At 40.3% G+C, this 23,731-nt stretch overlaps 1 protein-coding gene across 3 annotated transcripts in view; it reads left to right on the top strand.

Moving 5' to 3' along the window:
- Window positions 1–23,731, top strand: part of edc4 (enhancer of mRNA decapping 4) — an 88,773-nt gene that overhangs the window by 6,862 nt on the left and 58,180 nt on the right. For all 3 annotated transcript variants that reach the window (XM_067997824.1, XM_067997823.1, XM_067997822.1), the window contains exons 2-11: window positions 11,058–11,214; window positions 11,677–11,785; window positions 12,863–12,962; window positions 13,691–13,877; window positions 14,954–15,098; window positions 15,559–15,663; window positions 17,662–17,771; window positions 19,704–19,787; window positions 22,471–22,566; window positions 23,484–23,583. In XM_067997824.1, coding sequence (XP_067853925.1) covers window positions 11,058–11,214; window positions 11,677–11,785; window positions 12,863–12,962; window positions 13,691–13,877; window positions 14,954–15,098; window positions 15,559–15,663; window positions 17,662–17,771; window positions 19,704–19,787; window positions 22,471–22,566; window positions 23,484–23,583 — 1,193 coding nt within the window. The remainder of the gene's footprint in view (window positions 1–11,057; window positions 11,215–11,676; window positions 11,786–12,862; window positions 12,963–13,690; window positions 13,878–14,953; window positions 15,099–15,558; window positions 15,664–17,661; window positions 17,772–19,703; window positions 19,788–22,470; window positions 22,567–23,483; window positions 23,584–23,731) is intronic.

The following is a 23,731-nucleotide window of genomic DNA, read 5'->3' as shown; positions in this document are numbered from 1 at the left end:
GCGGCGCGAACTGGTTGCGGTTGTGGGATCGGACCAGGAAAGGCTCCGGGTCGGTGGGAGCAGGGAGGCACTCTTGACTCCCGATAGACGGCGGGTTTCTCGCTGTTCTCATTTACGTTTTTATATTGGGAATTGAAATTTGAGACTCGGTTTCTGGTTTAAAGTAATTATCTCCTCGCACCACTAACCCCCACCCACACACTCTGTTTACTAAAAAACAGACCGACTACACCGGCAGGTTTTTTGACTTATGTTGGGTAATGAGTGAATACATTTAACCGTCCGACAGTTCACTTTTAGTTTCGTTTCCTTGAGAATAATTGTGTTCTGCGTCATTATACCGGTAGATATGGCCAAAAATTTCATAATATATTCATTGAATTAATATTTTTGGTATTACGTTAAAAATGTATGTGCACTAACATTCAACGTGTTGGCAATCTTGATTATTGTGTTACTAGGTAGCTTTACTCTTAAAGAAAAGAGCTAACAAACTAATTACTATCGGTTCAGCTTAGTCTCAGTTACCTTACTTGGAACAGATCATCATAAAATGAACTTTTAAGGTACCATCTGAATCAGTGCTGTAAACTTTTCTGCAAACACTCACACTTCTGAAACGTCATCCTTCCTGTTCTAACTTCTGAAAGATGGTGCTGCTATTGCATAAAATGTTTTAGCATATGCTAACACAAATAATGTGCTAGTAGATTAACAAATAATAGAAATAGTACAGAATTATATTGATAGATCATTCTTTTGCCATTTATTCCCTTGGTTGTTCAGGTTTAATCTTGAGCCTTGCTGATAATGGTTAAGTATTGGTTTACTTATTGTTTGAAAGCTTGCAATCTTGTTTTAACATGTCATGTTACATGCTGAATAATTTTGCATATCAAAATGTAACTCCCACTATAAGCCAAAGCAGTCGATTTGCATTGCAGTCCATGAGATGGATGCCGTTTCTGGTAGGACACAAAATGTTATATTGCAGTAAAGGAAACTATTAGAAGTTTCAATACCACTGAACATTAGGCATGACACCTTATTGGTGTGCATATAGACTGCACCCCAACTTGAGCGCTCTGGAGGGAGGAGAATAAACTTGCAGTTGACGATTTTTTAAAAAAGTGCATCTTATATGCAAGTCAGTGTGGTATTGATGGGAGTGCCAACTGTAATGAATATCTGTAACCGAGAGTTTTCACTTATTTTGGATAGGTGTGTGTGTGTATATCTTTTTGTTTTACTATGATATATGTAAAGTAGAAGTGAATGAATGTTACTTGATACATTACATATGTTATGTTATGGATAAGTCAAATACTATATTTTTAAAAAAGAAATTAGTCATCAATATCACTTACAATGTTTATACCTATTCCTGAGCACTGTTTGAGATTTGTTGAGAAGATGCAGAGCTATGGAACATCATTTCTCACGCTCCTGTATGAAGTAGTGCGTGTGTTTTAAGTTAATGGCCCCCATGAGTATAGTCTCAGATTTATTTTTAGTAAAAATCAGGACATCGGTTCCTAATCCAGCTAGTCCGTGTCCCCTTCCTAATAAGATGGAATGAGAGATGTGATAGGCTGTTGTGTGTCATTGTACCACGTACTGATGCAAAGTGAAACAGGGCTGCCGGTGGGTGGAAATATGCTGCTTCAGTGGCTTGTTCTGCTCTGTAAAATGGTGTCTCTGGTGTAGGAGACATGGAATGTTAAATTCACAATCATTTGTGTGCCTTCCCAGTTCCTTTTTACTAATCCACTCATCACTCAGTTTAATTTTTAATAAACTTTTTAAAAGCTTCCAGTCCCACCACTGTATCTTAGTAAAATAAAACTCTGTGACTGTACTCTTAGTAAAAATGGTGATTTGGAGGTCTCTGACTCGTTCACAGATAACCTCTTCTGCCAGCACTCAAGGCTCAAGTCCCTCCTGGGTGTGCCCACAGCTCTCCTATTCTGCCCTAGTATCCTCTGCTGTGCCCACTTATGGCACAAGCCACCATCTCTCCCAGAGCAACAACCTAAACTAGCTCATGCTTCTTTGCTGGCAAACATTCCATTAACAAGGGGTAAATTTCACGAGTCTCCTCTTTATTCCCTGGCCACACTGTGGGTCCCAGTGCTGCAGCATTACCCTCCACAATGTTGCGAATTAATATAAGAACATAAGAAATAGGAGCAGGATTCGGCTGTACGGCCCCTCGAGCCTGCTCCGCCATTCACTAAGATCATGGCTGATCTTCGACCTCAACTCCACTTTCCTGCCTGATCCCCATATCCCTCGATTTCCCCTGGAATCCAAAAATCTATCTCTCAGCCATGAATATACTCAACAACTCAGCGTTCACAGCCCTCTGGGGTAGAGAATTCCAAAGATTCACAACCCTCTGAGTGAAGAAACTCCTCCTTATCTCAGTCCTAAATTTCCGACCCTTTATTCTGTGACTATGCCCCCCCTTAGTTCTAGATTCTCCAGCCAGGGGAAACAACCCCTCAGCATCTACCCTGTCAAGCACCCTCTGAATCTTATCTGTTTCAATGATCATCTCTCATTCTTCTAAACTCCAGAGAGTGTAGGCCCATTCTACTCAGTGGTCTGCCCTATCCTGTACAAGACCACTGACATCCTGGGTATGATGGAAACTGGCTCAGAGATGATGACTCCTTCCTTCTTATGGAAGCTACCTCACCTGCCTACATACTCTACCCATCATTGGTAAGTTTCATCTGCTCCGTTCCCTCTGCTGTTTCAACACTTTTGTCTTATTTGAGCACACCATCCTCTTCCACATCTCTCCTTCAAATCCTTATTGTCTACCATCCTTGCAAGCCTAACGTTGATTTCTTGACTGAGATCTGCTCTGTTTTGCCACTGCAATGTGACTTCTCATCCTTAGTGACTTCAACCTTCATGCCAACTCCCCTAGTCCCCTCTTAACTTTTCTGCCCTCCTGTGCTTACTCACTTAATCTTTCTATCGTATGAGGTCCCACCACTGCCGAGTCTTGATCATTGATATGGCTGTTTCTGATCACTGCTTCGTCTTCCTCTCTGTCCATTTTGCTCACTACCCTCATCATTCCCTGGAAAGGACTTCCTCCCTGCTTCCTCACAGTATATTGTTGACCTTCTCAACAGCTCTCTTAGCTCTGCCTGACATGCTTATCCTCCAAGAACTTCAAGGTTTTCTCTACTGCTGCTCCCCTGGTATATCTCCCATCTCTGCACCTTCAAATTAAAAGCCTGCAGACTTCAGCGTATCTGGCCTATGAATGTCCTTGTTGCCAAACACCAGATCTGTTTTGACCACCTAAAGAAATCAGTGTCTGGTTTCAGAGGATAGTAGCAACATGGACTTTGAAGAAGAGGTAGGAGGGAATGGAAGAGGGTGGTGTGCTCAAATAAGGAGAAGTTACCAGACACAGGTGGACTTACCAATGATGGATGGTGCACGTAGCCAGTGGAGGTGCTTTCACAAGAGGTAAAGAGTTACCATCACATCCAAATCCTTCTCCTGCTCCAGGATCTACCACAAGGAAAATGTCTGGTTCTCCTCAAAAACAAACTGCCTCTTTAGATCTATACCCCTGCTCCCACCTTCCCCTTTTAATGCCAACCCAAGGAGCTTATGGAACTCTTTGTCTCTATGATTGAGACTATCTGTATGGCTACCGTAGCCTTTTCTCCCTCCCTCCCCCTCCCCCCCCCCCCCCCCCCCCCTGCCAGCCCCCAGTCCTAACTCCATATCATTCTACAATTTCTTCTCCATTTTTCCCCAGCTCTCACCTGCTCCCTCAACCCCCTTCTCACCTATGTCCTGAATACTCAGTTATTCCCACTAAACCGTCGACTCTCCAACTTGCCTTCCTGCCCCCTTGCTAGCTGATGTAAATGGTTCTCCTTCCTCATATACTGTCCTCCTCCCTTTCAAAAAAACCACCCTTGAACCCCTTTCAAACTACCACCCTATCTCTAATCTCCCTTTCCTCTCCAGTCTTGAACGTGTTGTTGCCACCTAAGTATCTGCCCATCTTTCTCGCAACGCCTTGTTTGAATTTCTCCATTCAGGTTTCCAGCCACTGCATTGAAGCAGCCCTAAGCAAAGTTACAAATTACATCCTCTGTGACTGTGGTGCGTTATCTCTCCTAGTCTTCGACTTGTCTGCAGCCTTTCACTTGGCTGACCACACCGTTCTCTTCCAATACTTCTCCGTTTTCCAGTTCAGTGGGACTAACCTTGCTTGATTCCAGTCTTATCTATTTGATCATCAACAGCGTACCTCCATCACAGGCATCTTTTTCATTCGTTCATGGGATGTGGGCGTTACTGGCAAGGCCAGCATTTATTGCCCATCCCTAATTGCCCTTGAGAAGGTGGTGGTGAGCCACCGCCTTGAATCGCTGCAGTCCGTGTGGTGAAGGTTCTCCCACAGTGCTGTTAGGTAGGGAGTTCCAGGATTTTGACCCAGTGACGATGAAGGAACGATGATATATTTCCAAGTCGGGATGGTGTGTGACTTGGAGGGGAATGTGCAGGTGGTGTTGTTCCCATATGCCTGCTGCCCTTGTCCTTCCAGGTGGTAGAGGTCGCAGGTTTGGGAGGTGCTGTCGAAGAAGCCTTGGCGAGTTGCTGCAGTGCATCTTGTGGATGGTACACAGTGCAGCCACTGTGCGCTGGTGGTGAAGGGAGTGAATGTTTAGGGTTGTGGATGGGGTGCCAATCAGCTTTGTCCTGGATGGTGTTGAGCTTCTTGAGTGTTGTTGGGGCTGCACTCATCCAGGCAAGTGGAGAGTATTCCATCACACTCCAGACTTGTGCCTTGTAGATGGTGGAAAGGCTTTGGGAGTCAGGAGTTGAGTTACTTGCCGCAGAATACCCAGCCTCTGACCTGCTCTTGTAGCCACAGTATTTATATGGCTGGTCCAGTTAAGTTTCTGGTCAATGGTGACCCCCAGGATGTTGTTGGTGGGGGGATTTGGCGATGGTAATGCCGTTGAATGTCAAGGGGAGGTGGTTCGACACTCTCTTGTTGGAGATAGTCATTGCCTGGCACTTGTCTGGCGCAAATGTTACTTGCCACTTATGAGCCCAAGCCTGGATGTTGTCCAGGTCTTGCTGCATGCGGGCATGGACTGCTTCATTATCTGAGGGGTTGCGAATTGAACACTGCAATCATCAGCGAACATCCCCATTTCTGACCTTATGATGGAGGGAAGGTCATTGATGAAGCAGCTGAAGATGGTTGGGCCTAGGACACTGCCCTGAGGAACTCCTGCAGCAATGTCCTAGGGCTGAGATGATTGGCCTCCAACAACCACTACCATCTTCCTTTGTGCTCGTTATGACTCCAGCCACTGGAGAGTTTTCCCCCTGATTCCCATTGACTTCAATTTTACTCTGGCTCCTTGGTGCCACACTCGGTCAAATGCTGCCTTGATGTCAATGGCAGTCACTCTCACCTCACCTCTGGAATTCAACTCTTTTGTCCATGTTTGGATCAAGCCTGTAGTGAGGTCTGGAGCTGAGTGGTCCTGGCGGAACCACCCCTGCACTGTTAACCTGGAATCCTCCTCGGATCCATCCTTGCCTGTTTCCTCTTCCTAATCTACATGTTGCACCTCTGAGATCATTGCAGACGTGGTGTCAACTTCGATGTGTTTGCTGATTTCACTCAAATGTACCTCTCCTCCAACCCTCTTGACCCCTCCACTGTGTTGTTGGACTGCTTGTTCGACTTCTAGTCTCGGATGAGCCACAATTTTCTCCAGCTGCACATTGGTAAGACTGAAGCCGTCGTCTTCAGCCCGCACCACAAACTCCATACCATCTTGACCAATTCCATTTCCTTCCCCGACCACTGTCTCAGGCTGAACCAGATTGTTCAGCCTTGGTATGGTATTCGACCCCGAGATGAGCTTCCGATCCCTTATCCTCTCCATTACAAAGACCACCAACTTCTACATTGGTAACATTGCCCATCTCTGGCCCTGCCTCAGCCCATCTGCCACTTAAACCCTCATCCGTGCTTTTGTCACCTCCAGACTTGGCTATTCCAATGCTCTCCTGGTCTTTTGGTCACCCCTCCTAATACCGTCTTTGGCTTGGTGTTCATTTTTTCCTTATGCCACTGTGAAGTGCCTTGTGTTCTTTCTACATTAAATGCGATATATAAATGCAAGCTGTTCTCTCTCCTCGCCCCCATGCTTGCAATATAAATGGGCTGCCTTTGCTTAGACACCAAACCTTCTCTTTCAAAATTGCTGTCATCACTGCCTTCCTCAAAATAAATTCCATCCTTGGCCCTTTGAGCTTTCCACCACCAACCCGTATCTAACCTTCCCTTCTTCTCCAAGCTAGCCCAACTCCATGCCCACATCTCCCAAAATTACTTCTCTGAATCCCTATAATTTGGTTTCTGTCTTGCTCATGGCACCAAGACAACATCAAAACCACTGTGACTCCTACTTTGGTGTATTATCCCCCTTTAACTTATCTGACTTCTCTGTATGGTTCAACATAGTTGATTACTACATTCTCCTAACATCTCAGGGTATTGCTCTCTGTTGCCATCAAGTCATAGGTAAACCAGGATTTGTTCCAGTTGAACATTGGGGAAACCGAAGCGACCTCATCCGTCAAAATTCTTGCTCCTGACTGCCTGACCCCTCCCAGCTACGTGAATTGCTAAGGGTTTAACGAAAATAAATTTGTATGGCATCCAATATGAATGCTTTCTCAAATTTACAGCTTCCATTTTCTCCCTCTTTGTTTCTACTGTAGTGTCCTCAAATGTTTGTACTAAAATTTCTGTAGTTTTTTTTCTGATATGGCAGTTTACTGGCGCTCTTGATTCTGTATCCACCTCCTTCAGCTGACCTTGCAGGGGATTCTATACAGAATCACTGTAGAATAAATGTACAATACCAGATTATTTGCCTCTAAGATCTATATTAAGCCACTTCTTCTCAACTCAAATTGAGTGTTTAAAAAGTGTCTACATCAGTGTCCCACCACTTTACAAACATAGCCCTTGCTTCCTTGTATTTGAATTAGTAATCATACCACTTATCCTTGTTAAGTCTACTGCCTGCAGTGATTCTACTCTACCTCCATTCACTCTGTGGCACAATGCATTAAAGATACAATGTGCTGTCACGGTGATCGGTGCTTCTGATAATTGGAATAGCACAAAAATGACTTCACTGTATGGTAATAGTATTAAATTCTCCTTAATTTGTTCTTTTATTTCTCGAACAATCAGTATTGGAAAGGTAATTTATTTAGTCAGCCATCACTGAGGCATTTAGGCAGAAATGGTGGTGTTTATTGGGAGATCTTTGCGTGTGTATGCTGCCCATTATAAATTTAGCTTGTTTCTTGTTAGGTCAGAAGCAAACCATATTTTTTAACTGTCCTTGCTAAGTTCTTGTAGAATATGAGGATCCAGATATTTCAAGATTTTAAGGTTCTGGAAATGAAAGGATAACAAGTAACCCTGTAATTAATAAAGTTATAATGTACACATTCTTTAAAAAGCTGGGCATTTTAAATGCTTGAAAATTGAATAAATTGTGTTACATACACAGGGATGTCTGAATGATACAGAAAGAGACCGAGGAGCACTTTGTGATGGTCCTGGGGAAGATGATGACCCTTTTGAAACAGACTATTGTAAAAACCTGAAGAGAGAAGTTAGCATGCGAGTACAGCAAGCAATTAGGAAGGCAAATGGCATTTTGGCCTTTTATTGCAAGGGGGTTGGAGTATAAGAGTAAGGAAGCCATACTACAATTGTACAAGGCTTTGGTGAGACCTTACCTGGAGTACTGCGTACAGTTTTGGTCTCCTTATCTAAGGAAGGATACACTCGCCTTCGAGGCGGTGCAAGGAAGGTTCACTAGATTAATTCCTGGGATGAGAGGGTTGTCCCATGAGCAGAGGTTGAGTAGAATGGGCCTATACTCTCTGAAATTTAGAAGAATGAGAGGTGATCTCATTGAAACATAAGATTCTGAGGGGGCTTGACAGGGTAGATGCTGAGAGGTTGTTTCCCATGACTGGAGAGTCTAGAACTAGAGGGCATAGTCTCAGGATAAGGGGTCGGCCATTTAAGACTGAAATGAGGAGGAATTTCTTCACTGAGGGTTGTGAATCTTTGGAGTTCTCTACCCCAGAGGGCTGTGATGCGGAGTCATTGAGTATATTCAAGGCTGAGATAGATAGATTTTTGGACTCTATGGGAATCAAGGGGTATGGGGATCGGGCAGGAAAGTGGAGTTGAGGTTGAAAATCAGCCACGATCTTAATGAATGGCCTAGCAGGCTCGAGGGGCCATATAGCCTATTCCTGCTCCTATTTCTTATGTTTTTATGTGGGAAAGCCAATGTCAAGGTGCAGAGGTTTGGTGCTCGCTGAGCAGAATAGGTGAATTGTCACAATATTTAGTTAAAGCAGTCAGTCTGTAGAGAAGCTCTTTATAACAATTTGGAAGGAAGAAATATTGTGATGCTGTGCGGTTGTGAGTACTTTTAAATGTATAAAAATATAGAATGCAACCGCAGTTTGGTAGCACCGGTTAATGGGTGGGGTTAGAAAGCATTAACTGTGATTGGATTGTGAAAGGAGCTTCAATGCCTCGAAATTCAAGAATTGGCAGTGTAAGAATTAGACACTATAGAATTGTGTACAATTTAGGGCTGTCAAGTGATTTTAAAAAGTTAATCTCGCACATGTGCAGAAGCGTATGGTGAGAAATTGAGGTGTACTGAAGGCTGCAGATGACTCCAAGTACGATGGAATAAAAACAGAAAATGCTGGAGAAGCTCAGCAAGTCGGGCCGAGTATGATGGGCCGTAACTTAAAATTCCTTCCTATGCATTCTCTGCATAACTTCCGCAATTAACGTGAGTTAAAAAATTAATTGCGATCAATTGACATCCTCTAGTACAGTTATGTGTGCAGTTCCTCTGCAAGGCTAACAAGTAGAGATAATTGCCCTGGGGAAATGTAAGGGAACAAAATCAGATCATTATCCAGTGACCTATGGTGACAAACCGCTGGGATAGATTGTGATGCTCTTTCTCCCACGGTTAATATAGCTTGGTAACACTCACTTACTCAAACATAAATTTAGAACAGTTAATATAAAGTTGCATCCATGCCTCTCTGATTCTAGCTGCGGACTTTCTCCAATTTTCGGGGAAGGTCAGTACAGGCCAGAAATGTAGAGCGAACAGCCCACCTATGGTCAGAATCAAAATGGCAGCTCCTATGAAAGTGCTGTCTTTGAAGGTATTTACCTCTGTGGCAGGAAACACTGAGTGAAACTACCTGCTGGAAGGTTACAGTGCTTCAAGTGGCATTGGTGCTAAGTCATTTATGTTGCAGGGTAAGTTGAAGGAGTTATTAGTCATAAGTTTACGCCAGTGTTGTCCAATAGAAATTGCTGACTAGCCACAAGAGTGGAAACGCCACTTTAGCCACATGCACTCATTTTAGTAGAAAATGCCTTACACACAATGCAGGTAAATGTACTTCACATGTATATTTACTTAACAAAGATCTACCACCATTCATTGCAAAACTTTGCAGTCTTTCTCTTCCACTAAAATTTGGAATTCTGGCATCAGTTTCTCAGACACAGTACATCTTAGTGCGGCTTCTGGGATTTTGTCCGGTAGTCCGTGCGGTACTTTGACTTCCAGTGAGGTTGCCAAGAATATTGACATACACGAGATGCGCCAGACCTGCCCCGTGCTCGATCCAGAACGCTGTTGGATGCTTTTTGCCCTTTGCCATGACATGCTCTGTTGGAGCTGCTCGTTATTGCCTGGACTTGCCTTCTGGCCTGGAATGGTTATTCTGATTAGCTGAGCTGACCATGATGACAGCTCCCTCTCTCCAAGCAATGTTGCTGGTGTTTCCATGGTGCCGAAGTCCAGCATTGTCGCCCACATTACACATAATTTTAACAGATAACCAATAAGCAGTAACCAAGGAAGTAAAGCACACGCAATGATCAAATAGCAATTACATACTTTGCTTTTCATCTTACCATGTTAGCAACAAACGCACAAAAAGGTTAAAGTATACTTGCATCCGCTATGCAAATGAGTATTGAGATCACCTGCCCAATGACTAGGTCTATTACTCATTTTTTTATTTACTAATCAGAAATGCAATTAGCCACATGTGGCTAATGTATTCAACAAACCTAGTTTAGGCCTACCCATCCATGCCATGTATTGGTGGCTATCTTTGCCCTGATGTGGAATCGCGTTTGGGTGAATGTAGGCATTCAAATTTTGGTTCTAATTTCACCTATGTGAGGCGTAAATGATGTTCTACATGACTGAGTTCTGGCACACAATTGATCTCGTCATTTTCAGAACAATCTGCTGCTGGAGAGAGGATGTGCTGTTATGTTTATGATTGCGCTTTACCCTCTTTCAAGAATTCTAATCTTTGCCATATGCGTCATTAGAAAATGAGAAGGTGGGGGTTAAACTTCAATAGAGGTTAGTTTTTCAGGACAAATTAAGGTCACATCTTAAGTTTTTCTTGCTACTTTTCTCTCTGGAAGGTGTTGGCTTATATGGGTACAGTTCATTGGGCATTTGGTGTTCTTCAGTACCTTATCTAAGTGGTGACGCTTCATATATGAGCTTAAACATTGAGTGGTTGAAGCTATTCAAATATGGGGGATTCACAGCCGAGCTCTCGTTTTCATCCAGTGTGTGTACACGTGCATTTTACAGTAGGGGTCACAGGAAAGCCCCCAGGAGTGGGAACCGTGGCTAATTTTCCTCTCCTTAGCTCCTCTTAAAATCCTAAGTTGTACATGACAAAATGTACATTATGTTGCCATGGTTGTGCTATTGCAGTTTGCAATAATATTCCAAGTGAATTTCCAAAACTGTTACATCCATATTCAAATTCCATGTTGTAACTGTAAACCTCTTGATTCAAGACAAAATGGCATTTTTTTAAAAAACCTTGAGGTGCACAGTGAGTTGTAATTTAATGTAATTCCTTCTGTTTGTTAGAGTCAACAGTTGACAGCCAAAAGAAATCTGCATCCTACAATGGAGAACTGAATGGATTGCTGGTACCAGATCCCATTGCAGCTGGAGATGGGCCCATTCTCCGAGAGTCAAACCATACAAATGTGGACAAGCTGAACCTACAGGAAAATCAAGAGATGTAAGATATGCTGTACTAGCTATATATTTTGTATTTAATGTCAAGAAATGTGCAATTTTCTGTTGGAGAAAGTATATAATGAACTGTAATTTATCCCACTACTTCCCCTGCCCTCCCTCAGAAAAATGAGGGACTATATCTAAATCTCCAATAGAGAGGATGCACTAAAGACCTGTTATTAGGCTTTTGCTTGTGACTTCTCTGAGGTACGCACAAGCACTTTGTGCAGATTTGGGTTCCAATGTTTTACTACCTCCTGTCGGGGGAAGATATTGTCCCTGCCCAGATTCTACTTGTGATCATCCATGTCGAATGAGGAGTCACAAGCACAAATGAAAATTTTGCCATTATGTGGAGAATTTTCTTAATACATCAATCAATGTACTGCAGCACTGGGCAGCATATGAGTTTTGTTTTAAGGATATAGGGCTGCACTGATGATTTGGTTATGTCTTTCCCTAGATATCTCTCTGGTGATGACAGTTCAAACTGTGTTATATTTGCCAAAGAAGTGGAAATTGTGGCAAGCAATGATTCTAGCATCAGTAATAAGGCCAGGGGTAGCAACAAGGTAAGACGGACTGTAGATAATGGGCACTAAATGTTGAACATGTTAAATGCAGCCTTTATGTCTGTTGCCAAATTAAGTAGTGCTGTAATGTACTTAAACTTTCTCATGAAACATTGTACATAGGCATTAATTGAGGATGGATTGGTGGAATAAAATGATTTTTTCATGTTAATGTTGCTTGCTTGATCAATATCAGTCTCTCAAACAATGATATTGGACTTGTATACTGTATATAGATTTGTATCTTCAATGCAAAATTGAGATTGCTTCATCAGATGTTTACATCAAAACAATGCATTCTTTGTATAATAGAGTCTTTTTGATTACTCTATACAGCCTGGCAGCTAAATAGTAACAATTTGTGTTGACAAAAACAAATTGAGGTCAGACATTATAAAGCTTATCTTAATGACTGATCTCAACTTGTTTGTGTCAAGTGAAGCATTTACAGTGAATGAAGAGTAGATATGTAATACTTTGCTTGTAGTGCATGCTGGTGTTGATTCCAGTTCCACTGTGACCAGCTATTGAACGTGGATTGTCCTGCTTACACTGCAGCTCACCCTGGAGAGTCTACTATCAGAAAATGTTTTATTTATATGAATATAATGCACTTGGAAAAAATTATGGGAGGTGGCTGTGGAGATTGGTATTTATCCAGGTCTCTTCAATTTTTTTACTTGATGCAAAATGCATTTTAACTAATCTCTTTATATCTGATCTGAATTTTAGGAAAAGTGCTTGGTGTATAAATGGTACAATTGTGTGTAAACTAACACTTGAATTCTACCATTTTAAAATGTAAAAATTCATGCCCTTAAATTGTGGACAAAAAACAAGAATTCAGTCAAATTATTTTATACGGCAGTTCCTCAAATGAAACATCCTTTGCTATGATAAGATTAAGATGTGCAAATCTGCAAGTTTTTCAGCTCTAAGTTTGTGCTAGAGTGCAGTATGGCTCTGGTGATGAAAAAGACAAGACTAAAAATATTGGAGGGCTGGAAAGATGAGATTGAATAATGAGTTTGGGAGTTTTTTTATTGTAACAGACAAACTAACGAGTATTATTTTTAGGTAAAAATACAACCTGTAGCAAAATATGAATGGGAGCAGAAATACTACTATGGCAACCTCATAGCCGTGTCCAATCAGTATCTGGCATATGCCATTAGAGGTGAGCATTCTTCATTTCTAGCAGATAAATAAGACTTTTTTTAAAAAAGGAACCTTGCAGGATTTAATGGAACTGCAGGTCACACTCACTCTATTTTCGTGGAACCATTTAGAATTATATGAACTAAAATCCCTTTGCTGTTGGAACAAATAGAATAGGACAGATACCTCATGAATTTATATTTGACATTTTTTATTTTAGAAACCCATTAGATAAGTGTTGTATTGTCACTGTCACAACCTGTTAACCATTGTTATCGAGGTTCATTCTACTTGATAAACTGTTGTAAGTTATGTGTGGATGTGGCACCTAGGACCTTTTAGGCCTTTCACACAAAAGATGTGGGGAAGAACTCTTGTAAGTAGACAACCACTTGTTCATTTTATAAATGAATCTCTAAGATTGTGTAATATGCAAAGTATATATTTGATTATATATTTTGATAGTTGTTGAATAATTAAGAATCGGAGGAATGTTAGGATTTGCCCAAAATGTGTGAAAGAGCCTGCCTGTTATTGTGTTAGAATCCATGCGTACATTTAGTTACAGTTGTATTTGAAGCATATTGTTCTGTGTACTGAATTATTGACTTATACAGACAAAGTGTTTATATCAAAGTACAACTTTTAAAGGCGTTCAGCATTAATTTATGGATGTTATATGGTTGAACAGATTTTATTCATGCATTTACATGGAACCTAGTAACGGTTTTATTTTCCTCTGCACAGGGGCTAATGGTGTTGGCATGGTACGGGTATTGAGTGTAGGCATGGCTGAACGGACTTTACTCAAAGGATTTACTGGGGGAGTTGCTGATTTGGGCTTTGCGCACCTCAACTCTAATCAGCTGGCATGTGTTGATGAGGCAGGCAACCTGTTCGTCTGGCAACTGAATGAAGAAAATGGAAAAATACAGTATCCTTGTAGAGGCAATGAACCTCTGTTGCTTGGTTAAAATATTCATCTGCAATGCGTTCTTATAAAGTTGATTGCTGTCGTTACTGTGTAAAGTTAGTCAAGTGTTAATGCTGAAAGTAGATGGGTTCGTAGAGGCATTGTGTGACAGCTAGGAAGTTCGGTTATTGAATACTGAATGTGGGAAAACTAGTGACCTGTTCTAATTTGTGTGATGACATAAGTAAATTGAGAAGAGACCTGAGATTGTCTCAAACAATGTAAACTACAATTGAGTGAAGTATTCGATTTCAGAAACAAAAAAAGGTTGGAAACACAGAATATCTGTGGAGAGAACATATAGTCTATTTCAGGTGTATACCTTTCTTTAGAACTGAAGCCAGTTGCTGTTTGATCTGCTGTCTCCAGCCTTTTCTGTTTCTTTTTCATTTCCAGCATCTGCAGTATTTTGCTTTTTACTGGTTTTCAGAAGGTTGCTTTCAATAATACTTTCTTTAATTTTGTTTCCAGATTTGATTCTCATGCTTTTGATTTCAACTTCCTATTCTGTTCTTTCGCTCTATGCCACCCAAGGTGGTGACCGAAGTTTGCGTGTGGCTCCGCAGGCACTAACAACTCTCCAGGAGCTTGCCCGATTGCCATATTGGACCCTTGACAGGGTCGGCAGGTTATATGACCCCGAAGGACATCCTAGCTGAGCGTGATCTAATTATCACCTGATATCCACATATACTCACTTTGCAGTGTTCACTGGATACCAATTAGGGGTAGGAAGCTGTGCTATTCTTTCGTCCCTGAAACTGATTGTAGTGCCATCATTGCTACCTTGGCTTGGGGCAGCTAATTTAGCACAGCATGGGGATCAAACTGGTTTCTTTCCTGATTTTTGTATGTCTACCACATCGGGTGGTGAATTTACCTACTTGAGCAATCAAGATAGTTCAACAGACCTATTTTTAAATGTGAAATTCAGACACACATTTGCACTGTCTGGGATATGAGCTTAATCCAGTTAAGTTACTGGTCAATAAATTGTCACTTTTGTAAATAAAGTGTTTCCTAAACTGAGTGTTCAGGGAAAAAATTGTAGTGCACATCAAGAGACCAGATGGAACACCTTTAAATACAAATCGGAGGATCATCTGGTGCCCCTTTATTCCAGAGGAGAATGACGAAAATGAAGATGGAAGTCAAACACTTGCTGTTTTACATGAAGATAGGGTAAGATGGATGGGAACACTTCAAAATCAGTAACATTGGGACTTTACAGTAACTTTAAAAATTTTTTTAAACCAGCTGACCTCCTTGCTGCTGCCTATGGATCGTTCAGTTTCTGGAGCGCAAATTTTTGTGCTAATCAAGATGAAGGAAAAGAACTGTTACACTTCATTGACAATGCTACCCAGATTTGTGGTAACTTTAATAACTTAGGTTATCTGTTACCTGTTTATTAAGGAATCAAAAAGGTTTACTGAAGTTTGAACAAATAAGAACTAAGATTTGGGATGGTCCTGATTTTCATCTTTCAGCATCTCACCATGTGGTGCATTTATCCACAGTCATTAGTGGAACCAAATTAATATTTCGGTTTGGTGAATTGATGGATGGATAAATTTTTATTTTATTATGTTTGTGGTTATATTTATATTTATAAATGTTTTATACTTGTCACTTTATACAGGCTGAGGTTTGGGATCTGGATATACTAAGAAGCAGCAATAGTGCCTGGCCTGTTGAAGCAACAGATATAAAAGAAGGCTTTATCATTGTGAAAGGGCACACAGCAGTAAGTATGGTCTTAAATGAAAAAATCGTCAAAAGAAATTGAACCTGTGTACGGTTGTCAAAATGAATGGTTTAGGGTTTCTGCTAACTTTGACTGCTCAGTGCTAATCATGCGTTGGTTATATGCTTAGTGACAAATCCGATTACAAAAGCAAAAAAAGCTATTACATTTGAATGGAGTCCTTTTTAATGACTGACTATATATCATCACTAATTTTATTTTTGAAAGATGACAAACCCTGTTTAGCAAAGCTTCGTTGAGGCATTTCCTGGGTGTTGTTTACAGATCTCACTTAAATGAAGCAGTTACGATAAAACAAAGCTCAGGCTTCTTGCACTTGTGACAATTTTCTCGGTGTTTTGAGTAAGTTGATTTTTTTTTAAGTAACATAGTAATGGTTTTAGGCAGGAGAAGACTTTTGTTCCATCTATCCCACCTATGCACAGTTTTCCCTTGGTGCATTTCTAATTACACTGAATTCCATTTGTTGACCAGAACCTGTCTAGTTCTTTAGTGTCAGCCGTGGCTCAGTTGGTAACAACATTCTCGCCTCTGAATCGGAAGGTTGTGGGTTCAAGTTGCACTCCAGAGCACATAATCTCGGCTGACACTCCAGTACAATGCTGTGGGAGTGCTGCACTGTCAGAGGTGTGCTGTCTTTCGGATGAAACGTTAAATGGAGGCTCCGTCTGTCCTCTCAGGTGGACGCAAAAGATCTTATGGTACTATTTCAAAGATGTCCTGGTCAATATTTATCCCTCAACCAACACCGTTTATAAAAAAAAAAAAAAAAAAAAAATCTGGTTATTATCATGTTGCTGTTTGTGGGACCTTGCTGTGCGCAAATTGGCTGCCGCGTTTCCTGCACTACAACAGTGACTACACTTCAAAGTACTTCATTAGCTGTAAAGCGCTTTGGGACATCCTGAGGTCATGAAAGGTGCTATATAATTGAAAGATTGTTCTTGAAACCCATTCAGGTTTCTTGTTCCAGCACCCATGCCAGTAATGTGTTCCACCGTTTAAGTAAAAAAAAAAGGTTCCGCCTGCATTTCCTGTTTTTTTTCCGTTAATTTGTAAATGTGACTTCTTGTTTTTAAATTCTGTACATGCCAGTAAAGCTTGCTTGGTTCCAATTTGTCCAAATGTTTAATATATTTAAACACTTCTATCGCACTCCCGCCTCAGTCATTTTTTCAGAGAGGAAAGACCCAGTGTAGAGAATCTTTCCTTATATGTCATTCCCTTAATTTCTGGGATCAAACCTGCAGCCCTTCTCTCTACCCCCTCCAATAATTGAATATCATTTTTGAAATAGGGAGACAAAAATGGCACACAGTAGTCCAGATGTGGTCTCACCTGGGCCAAATACAGTTTTAAAATGACCTTTCTGGATTTATATGTTATGCCTCTTGCTATGCTCCCAAACATTCTCTTTTTTTAATCAAATGTGCTGATGGTTCTAGTTATCTTTTAAATTGAGTGTAGGCTCCTTTTTGGGGGACCTGATTTCATTAGTAACATGGTACTGAGGTGTGTGCATTAATGGTGGATTGCGCCATTGGAAGTGCAGTGCTTTAATTAATATAGTAGAGGGTCGAGCCTGTCTTTCTTGGTGAACACAAGAATTACAAGTGGTGTGTAAGTCCAGTTTTGTAGCCAGTATCATCCTGATGATCCTCCCAGTACCTTTTCCTATCACCTTGCTAACATTCAGTAGTAGTGGGCTCTGCATTCTTGCTGGGCTGCTGTTAAATTTATTTTTTTTAAAAGTCTTGCCCATTTCTGAAGCAGAATTGTTTGCAGGCGCACACATCTTATTGAATGATTACTTAGCGGTAACAGAATCAAATGAAGTGTCTCATTGTCCAGCCTTAGCGTTGTCTGGGGTGTTAACAATAGTTCACAAGCTGTCAAAGCTTTAGAATTGTATATGCATTTGAAATACTCCTGTAGCAAATATTGGTTAGAATTTCTAAATAGCCTCTTCCTTTCCAGCGCATCAGTGAAGGTGCCTTATCCCCAGATGGAACAGTCCTTGCAACTGCGAGCCATGATGGATACGTAAAATTCTGGCAGATCTACATAGAGGGTCAAGATCAACCAAGGTATATAATTTTGGTTAAAGCTAACTGATCAGTGTTTGTTTGATTTAGCAGATTCAACAAGTGTGAATTTGTATTAAAAATAAAATATAACACCCAGGCAAACAAAAGTTGTAAAGAAATAAATAACGGCCATACTACACAAGAAAAATCTCAATTTGAACAAATGCATGTTGTGGATATTTAACTGATTTAAACCCTTTTTGGTTTAATAGTGGTAAATAGTGTTCTTTGGGTTAAAAACAAGCAAATCATATTTTACTTATTTATGAATGATGGAACATGAAATTCCAGTCTAATTTTAACAGAAGTGCCAGCTTGATTATGAAATGTAAAAACCATTAACAATTATCATGTTACATGAAGGGTGTCTCAGTTGCTGAGGTACATCAAGGGACAGGGCAATGTTCAGAGTCCCTGATATTAAAAATCAGGTTATGTGAATTTTTGAGGGATGCTCAGTTCTCATGTGCCTTCATTTACTGTGATGGCTGTGTTGTATCTTGCTGATATTTATTAGTAACTTTAGTTTGGATCTGAATACACAGTGGGCACGAGTTAAGAACAGTGGTTTCTGCAAAACAAAACCTAGTGGCGCCAATTGCATAATACGAGTGCTTATTTATACATAAAATCACATGGTTTAATCAGTCCATAGTGTATTGTGTTCATGAAATTTGTAGCTTGCAATTTAGTGTATATAGTAACATCTTCAGCTTTTTTTTCCCCCTGTTTGTAGCCATTTTCTGCCGAACTTAAAGGGACGTGTAGCTAGGCTGTTAATCAACTGTGACGTCATGTGGTGTGGTCTTGTGTTTCTGGAGCTGGCTTACCGTTGGTTTGAGACTGGAGCAAGAGTTTTGTTAAGTTCTTGCCAGTAATCATTTTACCTTGCCTTTTGTGCTTATTCACAAACTTAAAAGTTGATACCTAATTCACCCTGCTTCCCAGATGAAGGTGAGGCATAAGCATCACTTTTTCTCTACAATGAGATTGGTTGCTTGCTTGTTGCAGATGTTGGGGACGGTGCAGAATTCTGGTGATGGGAAAAAAATTGCTGCGATTTCAACAACTCTTGTATAAATATTGAATCACATTGAATTTTGCATCTTCAGAATTCTTATTGTAACCTGATTTTAACTTTGACCCTTTAAGAATCAATTGGATACTTTTTGAGAGATTTTTTTTCTCTTGGCTGTAACCTGTGCACGATGCACTCTCCTTGCCCTTTGCACATATTTTTTTCTCTAGTTTAGGTCCCATTGCACTTTGCAAGATTCCCTGCCTTCTGGGTAGTTAACCTGTTCCCAGATGTTTGTTTATAAAATGCGTGGAGTAATTCCTGTTGGCTAGAATCACTTATGCAATTAATATGGGAACTGGCTAGTGCAAACATGTCTCTTTCTCTGCCCAAGAATACAACATAATGATGTGGGTTTTGTTCCAGTTTTACGCCCGCTATAAATATTGACATTGAAGGAGCAAGTGTCTTGAGGAAATTCCTTCAATGGAAGATACTTCTTTCTGTCCTCTCAGTTGTTTTTCACTAATGAAACCTATTTGTAGAAGGCTACTGCTGAGCTCTGAGCAGACATTTTGCAAGCATTGATCTGCTGAGGTGAAGTCTCATTTGGTTTCTTCAGTGAGCTTATTAGCCAAGTGTCATGGAGATGTGGTAACCTTCATTCCTGAATGCTGATTAGGGGTTGGGATTCATTTTTTCTTGTAGTCGAGATGAGTTTTACACATGCAATTCCAGTATGTATTTGAAATGGAAACCTGGTAGGTATATAAGAATTATCATTTAATCACTCTTGGCACTCAGAATTGTCCATTTGCCGTACTGATACAGCATTGTTATATCAAATATTTTTGAAATGAATCTCCTCTGTTTCATTCATTTCCTAATCATTTGTTCCTTGGACCTTTTGTCAGGTGTCTTCATGAATGGAAGCCCCATGATGGTAGACCATTATCTTGCCTACTTTTTTGTGACAACCACAAAAAGCAGGATCCAGAGTAAGTTTGTACTGCAACTTTGTGTAAATGTTTATACTCCATTTGACAGGCAGAGCAACATTTCTATACTATGTGCAAGTGTATAGAAATGTAGTGCTGCATGATTCTACAATTTCTTATTGAAATTGTCAGTTCACAAGATAGCTGTAAGAAAAATAAATATTTTAAACCCATTTTTTTGAGGTGAAATATGCTGAATTTGAAGTAATTCTTTTTGTTTGTGTTGCTTGCACTCAAACCTGACTATCGTGTCATTGAACTGGGGGGAGAGGGTTGAAACTGTCCTGACCTTGAGTTTAAAAAAACACAAAATAAAAACCTACTGTTTGCAGGCTAGTAATGGAGCTTTATTTTGTGACTTTATAATAGGCTAAGTGACTGTGGAGGAACTTGAGTTTTGGAGAAATTATTTTGTTTTTTTTTTGTCTCTCCCCGTTTCCCCTTTCTAGGTCTCTGGACCATGTGCCACTTTGAAACTACCCACTGGGAAGTGCCTGAAAGCAGGTTGAAGCGATTTCTTCCTCTTTCTCCGCAACCCTCCACTGGAGAAGGGTGTGGCTTTTGCTCCACTCTCTTCTGTGACAACGTGGCTGAGATTGGGAACTGCTATGTGGGGAATCAAGGGTATGCACCCAGGTTCTTTCATTCAGTGTTGGAGCTCCATTGAGCTGCCTTGCTTGGCAACTTTATTAAAATTAATATTGAACCAGCTTCAGTTCCTTTATAGAAAACTTTTTTTTAAAAGTTTGATTTCAACAAAAACTATGGAAGTGGACCATTAAAGAAATGTTCTACTTTATAACACTCCCTTATTAAATATTTACAAGATTATTTATCCAGGTATTGTATCATGAAGGAAAGATCTGCAAAATTTGAGTGTATTTTCGGTATGCTGAAGGAATAATGTTCTCATAAAGCAAGTCCAAATTTACTGTAGAAAAGTTTGAGTATTTACTTGAGGTCATACTGAAAGGACTTGTACTAACTAGACTTATGTCCAAGCTGCTTGGATTTTTGCCCATGGCATGCAGACAAGATGGATTAATATTAGTCATATCGCAGTTTTTAAAAGTGGAGAATTGCTGCATAATATAAACAAAATAACTAACAGACCACTAAAGTTACAAGACAACATGTTATGTCGGTTACCCCTCAGTTATGTTTAAGCAGTTATGTTAAACTTGTATGGAACCTTGGTTAAACCACACTTGGAGTACTGTGAACAGTTCTGGTCTCCACATTATAAAAAAAGATAGAGGCACTGGAGAAGGTGCAAAAAAGATTTACTGGAATGATACCAGAACTGAGAGGCTATACCTATCTGGAAAGATTGAGCAGGCTGGGGCTCTTTTTTCTCTAGAAAGGAAAAGACTGATTGGTGACCTGATAGAGGTCATTAAGATTATGAAAGGGTTTGATAGGGTAGATGTAGAGATGTTTCCATCTGCAGGGGAGGCCAGAACTAGGGGCCATACATAAGATAGTCACTGATAAATCCAATAGGGAATTCAGGACAAACTTCTTTACCCAGAATGGTTAGAATGTGGAACTTGCTACCATAAGGAGTAGTTGAGGCATCCAGCATATGTGCATTTAAGGAGAAGCTAGATAAAAACATGAGGGAGAAAGGACTAGAAGGAAATACTGATAGGGTTAGATAAAGTAGGGAGGGAGGAGGCTTGTGTGGAGCATAAACACCGGCATGGACCTTTTGGGCCGAATGGCCTGTTTCTGTGCTGTACATTCTATACCACATGTTACTGACTACTAAATTAAGTGCTATTTAGCTGAGGTTGCCACACATAAGTTCTGTCTTTTCGTGAAATCTGTTCCTCACAGTACGTGGTTGTATAGACGGTTTTTAGGGCAAAAAGCATCATTGTTTTTATAATATACTTTCAAGTAGGCCTTGTGGTCTTAAATGCTTTATATGATGAATTCAATTCTGTCCCTAAAAAGCTATATTTGAACATTATTGTCCTAACTACAGCAATGCTCATGTTTGTTTAAAATCTGAACTCTGCTTGCTGGCACCTTACCGTTGGTGAAAGGTCAAATTTCATTTTGTGTCACTGTGATGCCAGAACTGCTTCATAGCAATGTAAAATGTGCAGAGTGACTGCCAGGTTAGAGAACACACAACCACCACAGCGGACAATGATGGTGCAAAAGTGAAATCCCTGTGGAGCATCTGTAAAAAGAGCCCCTGCAGCTATGAGGAAAGTGTTCTGTTGAGGTGGTGCCATGAGCAGTTTTTGCTAGTATTCTTTTCCCCTTCCTGAAGTTTTAAGTTTGTTTTGTTGCCTTGCTTCCTCCAAGCAAAAGGACAGTGGGCTGCAGACTTTGCACGGCTTCTGGTGTTTCTACTTTCCTGCTAAGATGAAGAAGTTGTGCTTTGTGTGGTAGTTGGCTTTTAAGTAAAGCTGAATCAGAAGAACAAAACAAAATTCAACAACTTAACCTCTGGATTAAAACTATTTTTTTAAAAAAAAAGTCATTACTAATGTACAGCTTTATTTCAAAAAGTGCTTCATTGGCTCTAAAGCATTTTGGGCTGTCCTGAGGCTGTGAAAGGCGCTATATAAATGCAAGTCCATTAGTTTTTTCTTTTTTATTGATATTGACGCATGCTAGCTCTAGTTTTTGTCCACTGCTAATGCTTCACTTTTTCTCTGTTCCATAGTGTCCCTTTCTGGCGTTTCTTGATTACTGGAGCAGATCAGAACAGGGAGCTGAAGATGTGGTGTACTGTGTCATGGACTTGTTTACAGACTATCAGGTGCAAAATACAAAATTAAAATAGAACAGCTGAGATACAGTGCACATTTATTGGTTTTAAACTTCACTGTCCTGTTTTTTAAGCTGCGTTAATGTTGACTTCACCCATTTGCTAAATTGGACAGTTTGTTTTACATCATGACTTAAATACCTTGGGATGTTGATTTTATTAAAACGTTTCCTTAGATTTTGTTTCCGTAGATTTTTGTCCTCTTAACAGATTTCTTAACCTGCTGTAACTACCATTCACTCTCGAATAGTGGGCAGTTAAAACACTTGAATGCTGTAATTGGTTGCCAGAGTTATAAAACCTTGGTGGACAGACTCAGAATGTGTGCTCAGGATTGTTTTCTCAATACACCTTTTGCCCCTGCTGCTATGACTGTCATTCCTTGTTTTAAATCTTGGCTGTCCCAATATGATGAAGCTTAGTAATCAAATGGGAAGCCATGGGCAGATCTAGGGGCAGGATTGGTTAACTAAGAGTGGCTTGGTGTAACACTGTTTTGCTGCATGCTTATTAGACAAACAAACCCTGGCTATGTGTGCATCTTGTTCATTTGTTTGAATGCTCTTTAATAATCCAAAGCAATTGTTTATAACAGTGAATAAGCCACACTTTCTCCCCCTTTTCTGTGAGCAGCTCCTAGCAGATAACCGGAAATACTCACTTTTTGGCACTGATGGGCTTTAGCTTTTTTTCTTTTAGCTGTTAGAGGTCTGCAATGCAATGAATTTTACCATATCTATCTTGTTTAAAGTTTAGGCTTAAGTACTTTTCCATCAATTTTTCTCCCTTTCCCTGACTCGTGTTTTTCTTGGTAATTTGAGATCAGCTCCAGTTTGCTGATGCTAGAAGGAGAATGGAATCACTTTAGATTGTTGTGCCATAGTTATGTCTTTTTTTTAATACTTTAGGTTTATGCCTGACTCTTTTAATACCAGTGTGCACCCAAGTCTGAAAGCTAGCTTGGATCTATCTGCAGAATACCTAATCCTCAGTGATGTACAGAGAAAAGTAAGTTTCTTCAAATCCCTTGCAGTGCATCTCTGCAATCTTTTTCATTAACAGTGCTATGAATTTGAATTACAATGGTTCACACATAAATTTAAACAGAGATTAGTCAAACTAATAGATCTTCACTTATTCATGGTTAAATCTCATT

This window comes from Heptranchias perlo, chromosome 16 (genome assembly GCF_035084215.1).
Source record: "Heptranchias perlo isolate sHepPer1 chromosome 16, sHepPer1.hap1, whole genome shotgun sequence".
NCBI lineage: Eukaryota > Metazoa > Chordata > Chondrichthyes > Hexanchiformes > Hexanchidae > Heptranchias > Heptranchias perlo.
Note: the sequence above shows the minus strand (reverse complement) of the source record. Positions and strands in the feature narration are given on the sequence as shown.